The sequence below is a fragment of the Pundamilia nyererei genome, unplaced genomic scaffold (assembly GCF_000239375.1).
Source record: "Pundamilia nyererei isolate P.nyererei 1_Seehausen unplaced genomic scaffold, PunNye1.0 scaffold00173, whole genome shotgun sequence".
Classification (NCBI taxonomy): domain Eukaryota; kingdom Metazoa; phylum Chordata; class Actinopteri; order Cichliformes; family Cichlidae; genus Pundamilia; species Pundamilia nyererei.
This window is the reverse complement of record NW_005187574.1, coordinates 437,985-454,005: the sequence shown is the minus strand read 5'-3', so window position 1 is coordinate 454,005 and position 16,021 is coordinate 437,985. Positions and strand designations below refer to the sequence as shown.

At 43.5% G+C, this 16,021-nt stretch overlaps 1 protein-coding gene across 1 annotated transcript in view; it reads left to right on the top strand.

Annotated features, from left to right (window-relative positions):
• The window catches only part of setd3 (SET domain containing 3, actin histidine methyltransferase), a 24,719-nt gene extending 9,179 nt beyond the window's left edge, over positions 1-15,540 (top strand). The window contains exons 7-13 of the mRNA XM_005746129.2: positions 5,261-5,319; positions 6,652-6,766; positions 9,988-10,062; positions 11,327-11,493; positions 13,564-13,649; positions 13,769-13,929; positions 14,041-15,540. Coding sequence (XP_005746186.1) covers positions 5,261-5,319; positions 6,652-6,766; positions 9,988-10,062; positions 11,327-11,493; positions 13,564-13,649; positions 13,769-13,929; positions 14,041-14,505 — 1,128 coding nt within the window. The 3' untranslated portion in view covers positions 14,506-15,540. The remainder of the gene's footprint in view (positions 1-5,260; positions 5,320-6,651; positions 6,767-9,987; positions 10,063-11,326; positions 11,494-13,563; positions 13,650-13,768; positions 13,930-14,040) is intronic.
• The last annotated feature ends 481 nt before the right edge of the window (positions 15,541-16,021 follow it).

Genomic DNA, 16,021 nt, shown 5'->3' with positions numbered 1-16,021 from the left:
AATAACACAAACTTTACAGAAGCTTGAGCTGCAAATCGTAGGACTGCAGCTCTGCTTCCTCTCAACTCAAAATGTTCTCAGAGGGTTGAATGAATTTGGCTGGGAATGAGAGCCGCTCCACCCAAAGTGGGATGGGCGGGGTCTCCTCTAGCAAGAGCCAAAAAGAAATGTTCACCTGCTCAGGTTGGACCAGGTGCAGAGTCTGACATTGTTTTGTGGGTTATCTACGTTTGGGAATGTGTCCCCCTCCATAACAAGACTGACCCAGTGAACTATGGGAGACCTGTGATGTCCATGATACAGCCCAGTTATCTCCTCTATAACAGGAGTTTGAGGTGTGGAGGCCGTAGTACGTTTGTTGAAAGGGGCTGTGAGAGGGATGGAGGTGCTCAGAGATAACTGGATGCATAGATAGGTGCAATGTTCACTGTCTTTTACTTTGGGGGGGACGGACGGCCTTTTACCAAGGTGTCCCAGCAAAGTGCCAGTTGAGTGTAGCAGGCTTGTCATGTTGCTGTCCCCACCGCGACCAGGAGAGGGAGGCATTGTGTCAGGATTGACATGTAGAACAAACCCAAACATCTAAAATTAGCAAAGGAGTTCCAGATGGGGCCGAACCACAGATGGGCTCCTGTCGTCACAGACGAACTACGGATTATGATCTGATATTTTCCCTTCTTTGGAATTCAATTGGCTTATGAGCTTCTAATCAGACTGTGATGGGTGGAGGAGGATTTTTTTATTTTATAAATCAAAACCAGCACAATCTTTTTTTACAGTAAGGAGAAAGATTCGGTTTGTGAACGTGTGAAGATCACACACTGGCTTTTTCTGTCCAGTTTAATGTGCCAACAAATTGAGTGAGATGTAGAGAGTGATTATATGATGAAATGTTGCTTCAGACAACAGATAGTGGGATGCTAATCTGAAAATATGCTAATGTTCCATTATTAATCTCAATCATGGTGAAATGCCAGCTCAGCTTTGATCAGGACTTTCCACGGTTCTCTCTGAAGTCGGCCTCTTCTTCTTAAGGCAACAAAAGACCGCTTTTTCAAACGTTTCTTTGAGGTGTGTGTTAAATTGGATGACATACAGGAAATACAGTTCATTTTGCATAACGGCAGCAGGTATGAATGAGAGCTATATGTGGCTGAATCATTTGTTTCAGATGCACATATAATGGCGTGTCCCTGTTAGAATGACTGCACATCTTTATTGTTGAGCACAGTGATGGACAGATGAAAACTCCTCCACACTGACGAGAGGGACTGATTCAAGTCATTAAGAAACTTCAGAGGAACTAAAGGTTATCGTTTAAGTTGTTGAGTTTAGGGTGAACTTGGTTTGTCACACACTGCTTCTGTGTTTTACTTTGGTTTCTGTTAAATAATGGCATGAAACTATGAGGTCCAATGTCATGTGTGGTTGATCTGAGGTTACCTAACTACCTAACTGTAGACTCTGGTAAGGACCTGCTGATCTTTTCCTGGCAAGTAAAAAGATCAGCAGGTCCTTTACACGGGACCAGGTAGGCTTGGACAGCCTTTTTCCATTTAATAAATGAAATCATCATTTGAAAACAGCATTTCATATTTACTTAATTGTTTCTTTATTTGACTAAAACGTGTGACAAACATGCAACAAACTGAGAAATCATGAAAGGGGCAGGATGTCCCCCCTCGTTCTCCTCTCCTCATACCCAACAGTCACAGGCAGATGGCTGCCCCTCTCTGATCCTGGTTTCTTCCTGTGCAAAGGGAGGCTTTCCTGTCACCAGGTGCTCGGTCACAGGGGCTGGTCTAATTGTTGGGGTTCTTCCTCTTACGGTTTAGGGTTTTTAGTTGTGTTGGTTTGGTGCTAAATGAAAGAAAATGTATGGTATGGTTTTCTGTGCACTGTAAGGTCAGAGCAACAGTGTACAACTGCAGGGTCTGTATTAAAAAAGAAAAGGGGGGAAATGCTGGAGCTACTCTGAACTTGACTTTATCAGGAGGAGAGGTTGTGCACGCACGCCTGCCTCAGGGTAAAACGGTGTGACCACACACACCATTTTACCCTGCATGCAGTGACACTGATTCATCCCTACAGATGAATTCACAGAGCCGTACTTGTCAAGTTAAAGAAAGTTCTTCCCAGCCGCTCCTCATAAATCAGCCAGCTTGATGAATTGACCAGTGTTATCCATTTGCATATACATCAGTCTGAGCGTAGAGCTCATAAATGCTGTTAGTATCACAGTTTGTCTGTAGAGTTCACCTGAAACAGCCAGTGTCCCTCTACAAACAAGTCTTTAGCCGCCATTGTGAAGTGCTGCCCAGCTGTTGGTGGTTGTGTTGAAGCATCACCACCTTTATTTTTAGTGGTCACAGCAAGGAAGTACTACATATGTAGAATCACAGTCGTAAGTGTTGAGTTAAATTAAGATTGCAAACAAAATCATCTTTTTAAATGGGAAATTTATATCTATCACCATCTTTGCTGTTGGTCCTCACACACATGCACACTCTACATTAGTGTACCTGCGTGTATACATGCTTAGATATGTGTCTGTATGTATAATAGTAAACACACACTTTCCAAGTTTTAGGATCATTCCAGCACATCTCTAATGAAAACTGTGCTTTTCATATCAGCCGTGGAGTGTTGTCATTACCCTGCAGTGCTCACCTGGGGTCGTGATAACTCGACAACAAAGTGGCATAGAAGCTTTAAATTGATACTACAGGTGTATCTACTGAAAATGTCAGACGAGTTTGAATCTCAGTGACCTCGAGGTCAAGGTCAGAGGTCAAGTTTTCTGAAAATCTCATGAATGCAATAACTGCAGAACAACATAGGATTTTGAAATTGATACCAGATGTAAATGGCAGCTACATTGTAGCCACAGCCACCCTGGGGCGCACTGACAGAGGCGAGGCTGCCGGACACTGGCGCCACCGGGCCCTCTGACCACCACCAGTAGGCAACGGGTGAAGTGTCTTGCCCAAGGACACAACGACCGAGACTGTCCGAGCCGGGGCTCGAACCGGCAACCTTCCGATTACAAGGCGAACTCCCAACTCTTGAGCCACGATCGCCTGTGTAGGTGTATCTACTAAGAGGGTGACACCAGTATCTTTGATATTTCCCATGTTTCCCATGTCCTAGGCCTGCTCAGGGATACCCTCGACAAGGCCCAATGCTGTATTTGGTGATATGTTAGCAGACATTAGTACATATGCGCATGCATATATCCAACACGCGGGGCAGAGGGACGGTGGGGGTGAATGTGGGCGGTGTATGTGTTGTGGGGGATGGGGGTTTGGGATTGAGGAAGGTACATTCAGGTCAGTTCAAATCCAATGTGACAAGCTAATTTTCCAGCCCGGTCATCTGAGGAGGAGGGAGTATGTGTGTGGTGCATGGTGTGCTAGGATGGATCAGATGAGAGGACGCACCTCCATGAGCCATCCTGGCCATCCACACACAGCCAAAAGGAACCAGAGCTGTTGCTCTTTTAGTTATGCTGCAGAGACGCTAATCTGTTTGCACCGCTACATCGCAGGGACTTTGTTTCCAAAGAAATTTAAGGCCCTAATTATTAAAACTGGCCTTGGATTACACTATAGTTAGGCTGAGGTTTAAAGAACTGGGCCTAGTATTGAGGGTAGCTGTCAGAAAAAGAGTGAAACGATGTAATGTTGTCTGCAGTGATGGACTCATGACGGTTGATGTTGAGTTCACGTGAATGTTGATCATCGTGGAAAATGGGAATGTGGTTCAAAACGGAAATGGAACAAATATTTATGTGACCAGGAATGAAAACGAACAAAGATACACAGCAGCTTCATTATTGTCCAGGATTTAAACTGTTTTAATAAGTAAAAATATTTTCAAGAAACAACGTTAAGGCTAACCGGTGGATTCTTCTGTATCAGTGCAGGTAGCCAACGACAGCAAAACTACTGACTGCTTAATAGAGTGGACAGTATACTGTGTTTTGGGGTTTGTTCTTCTTGTAAGTCATTGCTGCAGGCCGGGACGTTCCAAAGTGATCCCTGTTAGACGGATCTTTAGGTCCTAATTTTCCACCAAGTCATCGGTTCTGTTACTGGTCAGAGAACTGTGGTGTGGTACCGTCTGTACTGCAGTACACATCCTGTAAAAACTTCCTTTATTTGACTTCAGACAGCATGAAGTCTATGACAGTTTTAAAGCCATGCTCCATGCTTTACAATGGCCTTAATGCCTGTAGTGTTTCATGTCCACTTTAACAAGATCCAAATGCACCAACTCGTTATGAAAAGGTCCTCATCAAAGAGGACGTGAACATGCTTTTTAATGCTACTTTGGACCTTTTTAACATGTGAGTCTGTAGCAACTGGCTCTGTTTTTGGAGCCAGCCTCACTTTTAGTTTGATGTTATCTGTTGTTTAATATTACAAAAAGTATACTGTATGTTGGTGTCACTTAGCTTCCTGGTGGAGCAGGTGACTGTATGTCACAAGGCCTCAATGCCGTGGCCTGGGTTCAGTTTGACCCAGAGACCTTTGCTGTCTCCCCTCACTGTCTCACCGTCCCACCGTCCCACCACACTTTCCTGTTTTAAAATAATAAATAAAAAATGGTGTTAAAAATGCCCCGAAAGTGTCGACGTAGTGTTTTCAGTATTCAAATGGATATTTTATTGATCACATTGGACAACAGACCGCAGGGTGCTGAGTCGTGTGATTGGTCCGTTCTTCAGCAGCACTGTAAACTGGTAATGATGAGAATGTGTTACTTTGTAACCTCAAGCTGTGTTTCTTTGGACTGTAAGCCACACTGTTGGTAAAACATCAGAGCCACCCCTCACTGAGCAGCTGTTTGGTCTTCGAGTTGTTCTTACTCTTTGGCCTTTCGTTCGTATTCCTTCATTTTCGTCACGAACTCCACTGAATTGAACGGTTTGCAGCTGTGCAGGTGGTGCAGGTGGTGCCTGTGGCTTTGGTGGAGGAATCTGTGGCATCCATGGACACAGACACTTAGACAGGCACTGATTCAAATTACCCAAATTGATGAGACAGACTTACGACGGCTGCTGGCCACACCAAATTAGGCCGACAGAGATATATGTGTGGGGTCAAGTGTCCACTAAGAGACCACACACTGACACACACCCCTGTTGTAGCCATGTATTGTTTGACAGGCCTCTCAGGCGAAACCACACACACACACACACACACACACAGTTTTGTGATTATTTTGTTCTTATTCCCATCGTGTCCACCTTCCCCAGACTCATCCCACTGCCAGCAAACTGCCCTTGAAGGACTGCTTCACATTTGATGACTACAGGTCAGTGCGTAGCAGCGGTTTACATGTTTGTTTACCTTCTCCAGACTGTGAATAACAAGCTTTACTACAGCTCTGTTGTGACTTTTATGTACTAACCTTCATTTTGGTGGTAGAGAATCACTATGAGATCCACAGGCAGGCTTGTAACATAACTACATTCACAGTCAAGGTGGACATGTTTATAGTAATGGGCTGTATATAGTGCTTTTATAATCTTACTGACCATTTGAATTGCTTGACCTAGCTCACATTAAATTTATTATTACAATCATTAACTTGTATGCATTTCTTTGGGCCATGGGAGGGAGGCAGAGCACCCAGAGAGCACCTATGCAAAGGGATGGAAACGTCACACAGAGAGGACTCAGCCAACTGTATTTTGAACCAGTGATCTCCTTGCTGTGAAGCCACAGTCCTAACCACTTGTAACCCTAAACACTACTTCTGGACAATTGTAATGAATTATTATGAGGTTGATTTAAAATGCTGCAGTGAGAGTACTGACAGGGAGAAAGAGAGAGCTTGTTGTTGGCTTCTGTGTTCATTGGCTCCCTGTTAAATCCAAATTTAAAGTCCTGCTCCTCACATACAGGTTCTTGAATAGTCAGGCCCCCGTCGTAAAGAGCTCATAGTACCATATCAGCCCAGTAGAGCACTGAATGCTGACTTACGTCTGGAGCCTAGGATATTTAAAAGGCAGAGCCTTCAGTTTTCAGGCCCCTCTTCTGTGGAACCAGCTTCCAGTTTGGATTCAGGAGACAGACACTATCTCTACTTTCAAGATCAGGCTTCAAACTTTCCTTTTTGCTAAAGCATATAGTTAGGGCTGGACCAGGTGACCCTGAATCCTCCCTTAGTTATGCTGCAATAGACGTAGGCTGCCGGGGATTCCCATGATGCACTGGGTGTTTCTTCTTCTTCTTCTGTCAAAGGTTTCTTCCTGTTAAAAGGGAGTTTTTCCTTCCCACTCTAACCATAGTCTTTGGTTTTCTGTATTGTTGTAGGGTCTTTACCTTACAATACAAAGCGCCTTGAGGTGACTGTTGTTGAGACTTGGCTTCATATAAATAAACTAAAAATCAAAATCAAATCCATCCTGGGCTTAATTTAATGTCATATAACTTGTTTTAAGGTTCTCTTCTGCCAATGATCAAAGTACTTTGTGGCAAATAGGACGTCTGTCACTAAGGATATAGATCAGGCCAGTTACTAATTGGATGGTTGGTGGTTAGATCCCAGGTTACTCCTGCATGCTCAAGTTTCTGCACTGTGTAAATGACAGTCTGACTGATCTCCGTATTAGAACGAGAAACATGTTTGTTTGATTAACAGGTGGGCCGTATCCTCTGTGATGACCCGTCAGAATCAAATCCCTACTGAGGATGGCAGCCGGGTCACCCTGGCCCTCATTCCTCTCTGGGACATGTGCAACCACACAAATGGACTGGTAAGCGCGCACACACACACACACACACTTGTATACTTTCCAGGAAATTGATTCTGTCCATTGGATGTTACCATTCATGTGAAAAGGGAGATGCCATCTCTGAATTGCTGAGTGTCTGTCACCATCGTACGATGCTTTAAGTGCAGCTATTCCCCAATTCTGTGTGAATGGTGCTCATAGTCATTGATCATTGGCTACGAGTACCACTCTGCATTTAAGTTTTATCCGGTCGTTAAGTGATGACGTGACGAATCCTACTTCCGGGTCTAAAGTAGTCTGCGTTTAATATGGCTTTTGTGTTGTTAACATGTTTAATGTTTTGTATTTTCTTCTATTTAATCTCAAAAAGCTCCTAAAACAGTCAGTGATCCCTGTTGACCTCCCTCGGCTTTTATTACCGCTAATCATTTATTTAAGCTCAGTTTTTAAAACCTTAGGATGTAACTACAGCCCAGCCCATGCAGCAGTATATGAATGACTAACCTCGTATTGTGGATGGATTATCTCAGTTGTTCTCCTGGCTGAAGTTTGGTCCTTTTACAGCATCCTGCCATGCGATTACATTTGTTCCTGACCACCGAGAACACTCACGTTAACTTTTTGGAAAAAAAGTTAGCTTGTTTATATTATGCTAACATAGCTGTGTCGCTAGCGGTCACGTAGCACATCATTATATACCAGCTAGCCCAACTTCAGTAACCCTACAAACGTCACTGCTGTTTAGTTTTCTGTCTTCATTTATGTTGGAAGTGATAGCAGAGCTGTACGTTTTAATTTGTTTCCAAAACCCCGCAGTCAGGACATGCTATATTGTATTTAGATAGAAGCTAGCGAGCTAACTTTCTGCTAACTTCTAACTCCGTTAAATGTCGTAAATTCTGTTTTCATGGATGCCTGGATGTTAAACTCAATTGTTACACCTGGTAGAGCAGAACGCTGATCATTTTATTAAAGATGAAAGACTTTAGACAGTTTTTCAACTCTCAGTAATGCCACAGTGATCGTTTGATATATGGACCTGTAGCGGAGTTTAGACCCAGATACGTCTAGTGACGTCAGACTTAACGACCGGATTGAAGGGTCTTTACCTTAAAATATGTAGCATCTCTCGGCAATTTGATTTTATATACATGCAATCAAATTGAATAATCTGCATATTAATGATTATGAAGTTGACCTCAGTCAGTGGTGCTATTTTTGTCATCATGCAAATGTACCGTGGATAAGGTTGGGGACAGCTGCAGTCAGCTGAGACTGAAGAGTTACTGAAAACACATCCAGATAAACAGAATCAACTTTCTGGGATTTCTTACCTGGATGATTGAGGATACATCAACACACTTGTGTTGTAACCTGATTGTTTAGCACAGGGTAAATATTCTGACACGAAACACTCTGTGCTCTTCCCTCATGTGATAAAAATTATAAGCAGTATGTGGTTTCATTTTCAGCAAGTTGGAAAACATTCTGCTGAAATGAAAAACTAGAGATGCAGTGTTTAAAGCATTTCTTTTTTTTTTCTTTTTTTTCTTTTTTTTTTACATTTAAGGTCATCAAACAAATATTTCCAATATTTGTTTATAGTAATATTGCAAAAGATAACCCAAATAAATAGTTTACAGTAAAAACTGGAGATTTAAATAATTTTATTGAAGGAAATGTTATCTAGACCTACCTGGCTTTATATGAAAAAGTAATTGCACCTTAAACATAGTAATTGCTGGTGCCGCCCTTGGCTGCAAAAACTGTAAACAAGTATTTGCGAAAACGAGCAACGGGTCTCTCGCATCGCTGGGAAGTAATTTTGACCCACTTTTCTTTGCAGAATCATTCAAATTCAGACAAACTGTGGAAGGGTTTTGAGGATGAATAACCTTTTTCGGATCATGCCAAAGCATCTCAATGTGATTTGAAACAAGACTTTTACTCCACCACTCCAAAACCTTAAATTTGTTCAGTCTTTGTCTGACTGGACATCAGCAGGGCACGAACCGATGGCCAGCCGTTCTCCTTCAGCATCATCTGGTATTGAGCAGAATTCATGGTTCCATCAATTACAGCAAGTCGTCCAGGTCCGCAAGCAGACCAGACCGCCAAAGTAAAGACGATGCACCACCTGGCCCCGCCTATATATTCTGTCCATTAAAAACTATGAACAGAACGTCCACCACCCTCCGCAAATGAGTCTGACTTGCTGCCGACAATATGAAGCTTTGTTCGTACAGGACCTGAATAAGTACGCACTCTGGCATAGACTTGCCCTGGTTGGCTGAGAAGTGTGAAAGCGTTTTTCTTTTCTTTTTCCCCCCTACAGTTGGAGCACACACCCTTCTTAAGTAGGGTAACCACCACCCCCGTCTGCCAGTCCTAAAGGACAAACACATGTAGTGTTGCAGAGCAGTGCCAGCCAGGGTAGGCCTGCAACATCCAAAGGCTTCAGGGGTGAATCTCAAACAGTTGCACAGTGGCAGGGCCCCCGGGGTGGCTCAGTACGTTAGTGATTTCAGCTCTGTGACAGGCAAGTCCACTCCTCAGACTTCGAGGAGATCCTCAAAGTGTTCCTTCCACGGCCCGACTATATCATCAGTGGAGCGTCCCACTACTACTGTAAACAGTGTGTAAAATACCGCCTCCCCCTCTCGACTTGTCTGAAGAATCACTTTGAGGCCAGCTGAAGTCTTGTTCCGTAGTTCCACTGAACTCCTCCCACACCCGAGTGTTGTGGAAAATACTTTCTCATTTCACTGCATATTCAGTCTTGGATGGCAGTTTATTGGGGTATTGTCTCTTAATTTTTCTTTCTAAGTGAGCTTTTCCTTGAAGGACCTCTGGTTACATCCATCTAGCTCATGGGAAGCAACCCAATAGCATGATGTTATCATATTTTACTGAAGTTTTTTTACATCAAACTGAAGGTTTTTCTTTATATTTACCTTTAAATGCAAATTGGCAAACTTCAGTTTTAGTCCCCTTTCCTGCATTTGTCTATGACCTATAGATTAGCATTACAGTGTGTGGTGGCAGTGTAACATTACTGCTTGGGAAGAGTGTGGACTGTGGGCCCTCACATGTCAGACTTTGTCTCTAAACTGAGATTATTAAGTCAAATATGTTGCAGCTTGCTGACATTTGGAGCCACAGCAAAAGCTCTGACTGGATACGTCCTGCTGCAAATCCATTTGGTGAGGGCTGCGTTGATGACATTACTTTTAAACTTGCAGATCACCACCGGATACAACCTAGAGGACGATCGCTGCGAATGTGTGGCACTGCAGGACTATAAGGAGAACGAACAGGTGACGAGATCATCACTTTGGTCTTTGTGTCTCATGTCTATGTACACAAGAAAGCCTCAGATATAGAAGTTCAGTTAGATTCAGTACAAACTCTATGTGCCTTTTTTATATCGCTGTGCTGCCATTTTATCTTCCATCAGCAGAAATTTGTATAATATTTTAGTTGTTGTTGTGTAGTGACAGCACCTGAAGTCTGGAAATGAACGCTAACAACATGTGACTGAGAGTTGTCGCCAAGAAGGCGTCTGATGATGATTGTCAGTGATGCAGCCACAATCCTGTGCACATTGTTTCAGTATTCTGAAAATAGTATGTTAACAGTATATTTTATGTTATTAAATTCAGTTCAGCACCAAATGACAACAACACTTGCTTCGTTCTAATGTAAGTTAATGACCAGAGAACACTCCAACAAATGGATGAGCTCATAGGAGCACGCGCTCTGCTCTGCACATGAGCAGTTAGCAGTTTTACAGCTACTCTTTCATGAATCCTTAAAAGGAAAGTTGGAAATGAACCTGTAATTAGCTAAGACAGGTCAAGTGATGGCTTAATTACCACCAGCCCGAATGACTGAGCTGTCACTCAATAACAGAGATTGATCATATTTAAGATCGGATCAAGTGCCATGCTTCAGTCTTAGTCTTCAGCCAATGCCTGTCTGTGTGTTAGCCCTGCGACACACCCGTGTGCTCGGCCTTTCGCCTTGTGGTAGCTGGAATGGGCTCCAGCCCCGGCGACCCTGGTGAGGATAAGAAGATGGATGGTTTTTGCCATTTTTATGGCTGAGGGGCGAGCAAAGAGGCGGGCAGGCAGCGTGGACACCCAATAGTGTGAATGCAAAAACGAGGTGACATAGTCATCTGACATTCATGCCGTCTACCAAAAGTCTCGGGCGAGTTTGAATCTCGGTGGCCTTGAACTCAAAATGGCAGTTTTCTGAATACACGGAGGATTTTGACATAACACAGGTGCATCAGTGTTTGTTTTTTCATTGTAGCATTCATATGAAGCATCTTGACGCGGCTGCTGTTGTGATTTGGGGCAATACAAATGAAACTGACTTAAATTTTAAGAATTACAAGCAAACAAGTAGCTTAGAAATAAGCTGACTAAAGCAAACATATTTCTAACTGTTGAACTCCTTAAGATATATGCCAAGTTGGATATACTGCGTTCATACTGCTAGCGTGTATAGATCCTGCTCACTACGGGCAGGACTCCCAAGTACTTTGTAGAATCTGACCACATGCTCTTTCCACAGATCTACATCTTTTATGGCACAAGATCCAATGCCGAGTTTGTGATCCACAATGGCTTCTTCTTCCAAGACAACGCCCACGACCGGGTGAAGATCAAGCTTGGTGTTAGTAAAAGTGAACGCCTTTACGCCATGAAGGCTGAAGTTCTGGCGAGAGCCGGCATCCCAGCGTAGGTTCAACCGCTCGATCAGCAGATCTCTGCACTCTTTAATATGGGTCAAGAAGAGCTCCGGGCTCACTATAAACTCATGTAGATGCACTTCTGTCTTCCAGCAGTAGATATTTCCACCAATTAGGCTCCTCTTTGCTATAATTAAAGCACATAATGTAAATGTTGCAGCCCCCCCCCCACCAAGTTTCAATTTACTATCCACCCCAACACTTTCATCACCAAGAAGCTTAATCAGTTTATCATTAGCTTCTTAATTTTATGCAGCATTCTCAGTGCAGCATTTTTAATCAGACGCCTTTAATCTCTTATTGATGACAGCCTAAATCTCAAAAGTGGAAATTAAGTGAAACAATCCACGTTGTTGCTGGGGTGATATGCTCGTAGATGGTTTTCAAAGGGACGAGTCACAGACTTTGTGTCGGACCTCGGTGACATGTGGAGTCGCTGCTGTCATCACTCTTTTCCTACAACATGAAGATCAGTCTGAGCGGGTATTTTAAGTGGCAATAACAACCTTTAAACACGCTGCAGGGCGCAGACTGAGGCTTCCTTAGCTGGCTGCACTCCTGCTTCTGCAACGTTGGACAAAGGGATAATTTAATAGGAAGAGTAGGGAGGCAGCTGTAATGCATTTGTTGGTTGTAATAATGCTGACCCTGTGCTGCTCTGATCGCCACATCGATCACTTTGCTGAGGCAGGGAAATATTGTCACTTAAGGTCTAATATAGCCGTGTTTTCTGGCCTCCTGCTGACTTTCACAATCCACAGGAATACTGGAAATTGCAGTTATTAACATTATTGTTCAGAGGCCAATGGAAAAATCAGATCTGCGAGTACGAGGTGAACTGCAGGCAGATGTCAGGCTTGCAGGGTTTTTGTGAAGGCTCACATGTGGACATCCATTAGTTTTTAAAGGAGCCTGTTCTACTTTTCCCTTTCTGTCAAACTAACGGTGGTCTGTGTTAAACATGGCTGCAGATTCAAAGAGTGAGGTCAGTGTGAAGCCACCAAGAGTTCAGGTTCAGAGTGTGTAAATACTCAGTTTATCCCTGATGTGGTCCCTTCAGGTGCTCAACAACAGGTAGCCCAGCCCACCTGTTGGTGGAAACCTTTGGTTTACATTTCTCTCAAAGGGAGGGGAGCTAACAGACAGTGGATGAATTACAGGCTGGATCAATGCATCAGTGCTGGGGATGAGATTCTAGTCTTTAGCTGTGCACTCCAGAGCCTGAACGAGCCACTGCTGGTCATTTTTACGTAAGCTGCCTCACCAGCTGTGTCTGCAGAGCACTCGCTTTCAACAAGGCATTCGTGGACAGGCATGCAGAACATATTTCTCACATTATACAGGCTGGCTCTGTGGTTTGCACTATTATTAGGACAGCTTCAGATGTTCAGATGGATATTTGTCTGAAGTGTCAAATACAAAGCATCAGGAAATGGTTAGCCAAGGTTAATTCTGGTCATATGTGAACATGAAACGCACAACTTATGGTTTTCAAATTGATACCATAAGTGTGTCTAAGTTTCCTGAATGTCTTGTGAGTGAGAGGGATGTTAAAAGCAGCGGTGAACCTGCTGGAAGGCTCAGGGGTAGCTCTGTCGTCCCACGGTGTTGTTGGGTGAACAGCTTTTGGCACTTCTGTGTTGGTTTTATGTTTTTCAGCCCAACACGATGCTGCTTCATTCACTGTCTTGTTAATGACATTGATTTGGATGAGATCGATATCGTTATCTTTACTAGTTACTCATTGCAGTGAAGTTACAGGATGTATAGCTCAGTACCTCTCTCACTACACCATCCAGGTCATGTGCTCTCGTCTTGTAGTTGAGGTTTTTAACATTTAATTAAAAACACTCTTAATTAATTTTCCGGTTAAATTGTGGAAAATAAGAATCAGGATTCTTGTTTTTTCATCACCTGCCACTGCATGAAATGGTATTTTGTACTGTGGAAGCTGTCCCGTATTCTGGGAAGCAAATGGTACAACTGTTGCTTTAAGAACTTGTGTGCAGAGCTGTGGTGTTGCTATGGTTTAATAACTCTTTATTCTGCTGTCTTTCAGCTCCTATGTTTTTGCCCTTCACTGCAATGAACCCCCAATTTCAGCCCAGCTCCTCGCCTTCCTAAGAGTCTTCTGCATGACGGAGGGTAAGGCGCCGACACATTCCCAAAGTGAGATAAACCCAGACATCCTTTGACCTTTGGAGCCTGCCTCTTACTACTTGTCTTCTGTGGCCCTGCATATACTAACATGTGTGTAATTTCAGATGAACTGAAGTACTACCTGCTCGGAGAGCGTGCCATCAATAAGATCTTCACCCTGGGCAACAGCGAGTTCCCTGTGAGCTGGGAGAACGAGATCAAGTTGTGGACATTCCTCGAGACTCGGGCTGCTCTTCTACTCAAGACATACAAGACCACGTCAGAGGTCAGTGTGGTGGAGGTTTAGGCTAAAGCTTCTCCGTATTTCAAAGGCAAAAATATTTCCTGTGTAGCCTTCTGAATAGCAGACGTGTTTTTATTCTCTCCTGTTTTTCAGGAGGACCGCTCCATGCTGGAGAAGCCTGATCTGTCTCTTCATTCCCGCATGGCTATCCAACTCCGCCTGGCTGAGAAGCGGATCCTAGAGAAGGCGCTGGCTTGTGGCCGAGCCAAACGTCTGTATTTCCAGAAAAATCTGGAGGAGGGGGCGTCGCTGCCTTGTTATGAGGAAAGCGATATCGCTTTGCTGGAGAATACTGAAGCGGATGCAAAACTTCCAGTTATCCTGCGTAAGGTGGAGGAAGGCCAGGAGATCCAGGTGGATGAGGACAGCCCTCTCCTGAATGGGATGAAGGTGGTGTATGGGACTAATGCAGAGGCTAATGGAGAGCGAGATCAGGACGATAACGTCAGCACAGATGTTAACTCTGCTTTGGCCTCGATGGGAGGTTCGAGCCAAAGGGAAGAAGCTAACCTAAGTGCCAGTCGAACTGAAGACGAACCCAAAGAGAACACTGTTTAAATAATTCCAGTAACTGCCACACTCCATGCTGTTTATTTATTTTTGTGTCTCTCCAAGGACTCAGAAAAATAGCTGAAAAAAGAAATTGAATTAAAAGTCATGGAACTTCTGTGTGTGTTCGTCTAGTGTGGCTTTTGTTAGTGCTTGGTTGCCTTCCAGGCTTCTATGCAGAAGATATTTTTATTACACTGGAGTTTTAGTTCCCTTTGAAACACAGGTGTAAACTGAAAGTGCATGTGGGAAGAAACCAAAGGGACAACAGCACCTCGAGGCGACTGTTGATTTGGCACCGTTTAAAATTGAACTAGAAAAAGGAGGAAAAGGTTTTAGCTGAACATCTCTACAAAGCCAAACTCTGCCTGTGATGTGAATGTGTTGGTGTGTGTGTGCACCACTCTGTCTGGTTAATGGCAGAACGCAGAATGCTCTGTAGCTGAGTCAGGTGTTCAAAATGACACGCTGATCTGGAAGTTTTGCATTGGAATATTATTTAGCATTTTAAGGAGTAACTAAGTAACCTGTAGTGTAAGCTGCACTGATTAGTAGTTGTGGCTGCAGTGAGAACTACACGATGAAGGCGTACAGCAGCAGCGACTCGGTGAGACGCAGGGAACGCCTTTGGAAGCTTTTTCTTCACCCGCCTTAAAATTGTGCTCGTCCAATCACTGACATGTGACAGGTGGAAACGAAGAAGAGTGTGTCGTTCTCTAGGTCGCCATTGATTGAAGGAGTGGCCTCAGTAACTGTGTCTGCGCTGGTCACGACTGAAAGTCTGACAGGCCTGCAGTGTAACACTGTGGACGTCGGGGCTTACCCCACTGGTGATTTCAAGCTGACTGAATGTGGCAGCTCTGTAGATCTTACAGGGATGCAGACCGAGGCCTCAGAACCTGTTTGGATGAATCCGTTCATGATAAACGCTGCACAAAGATATTGGACGTCACCTAGCAACTTCTTTGCATCAAGCTCTGGCAGTTGTATCTTATTTTCAACATGTCTTCCTCGGTACATTTCTTGGTTCCTATTAAAAATTAAATCACATACAGTTTTTCTCAGTCATTTCTTTGGAAGTGGAAACAGATAAAATGCTGTTAGAGTTAACAGCGCTATTATAGTTGCAGACTAAACATAGCTTGTCAGTGTTTACCACAGAATTGGATTGAAGTTATACCTGTGATGGAGACACCAACAGGACACGCCCACTTTGTTAAAGAAATACATGCTACTGCAAAGAGTTTTGGAACAATATTGGCTCCTCCCTGATTAGGGCTGCCACAAACGATTATTTTGATAGTCAACTAGTCACCGATTATTTTTGCGATTAGTCGACTAATCAGATCATCATCCATTGGACGTAAAACGTCCAGCTGACTGCACCAGCAGCATCTGCTCTTATATAACTATCATTAGCTTACAGCTTTAAGTGTTTATGCTAACTAAAAATAAAGACAAGATGATAGTTTATTAAAGTTTAATGATGATTGTTTCGGTGAAGTTTAATAAACTCAGCCGTCTG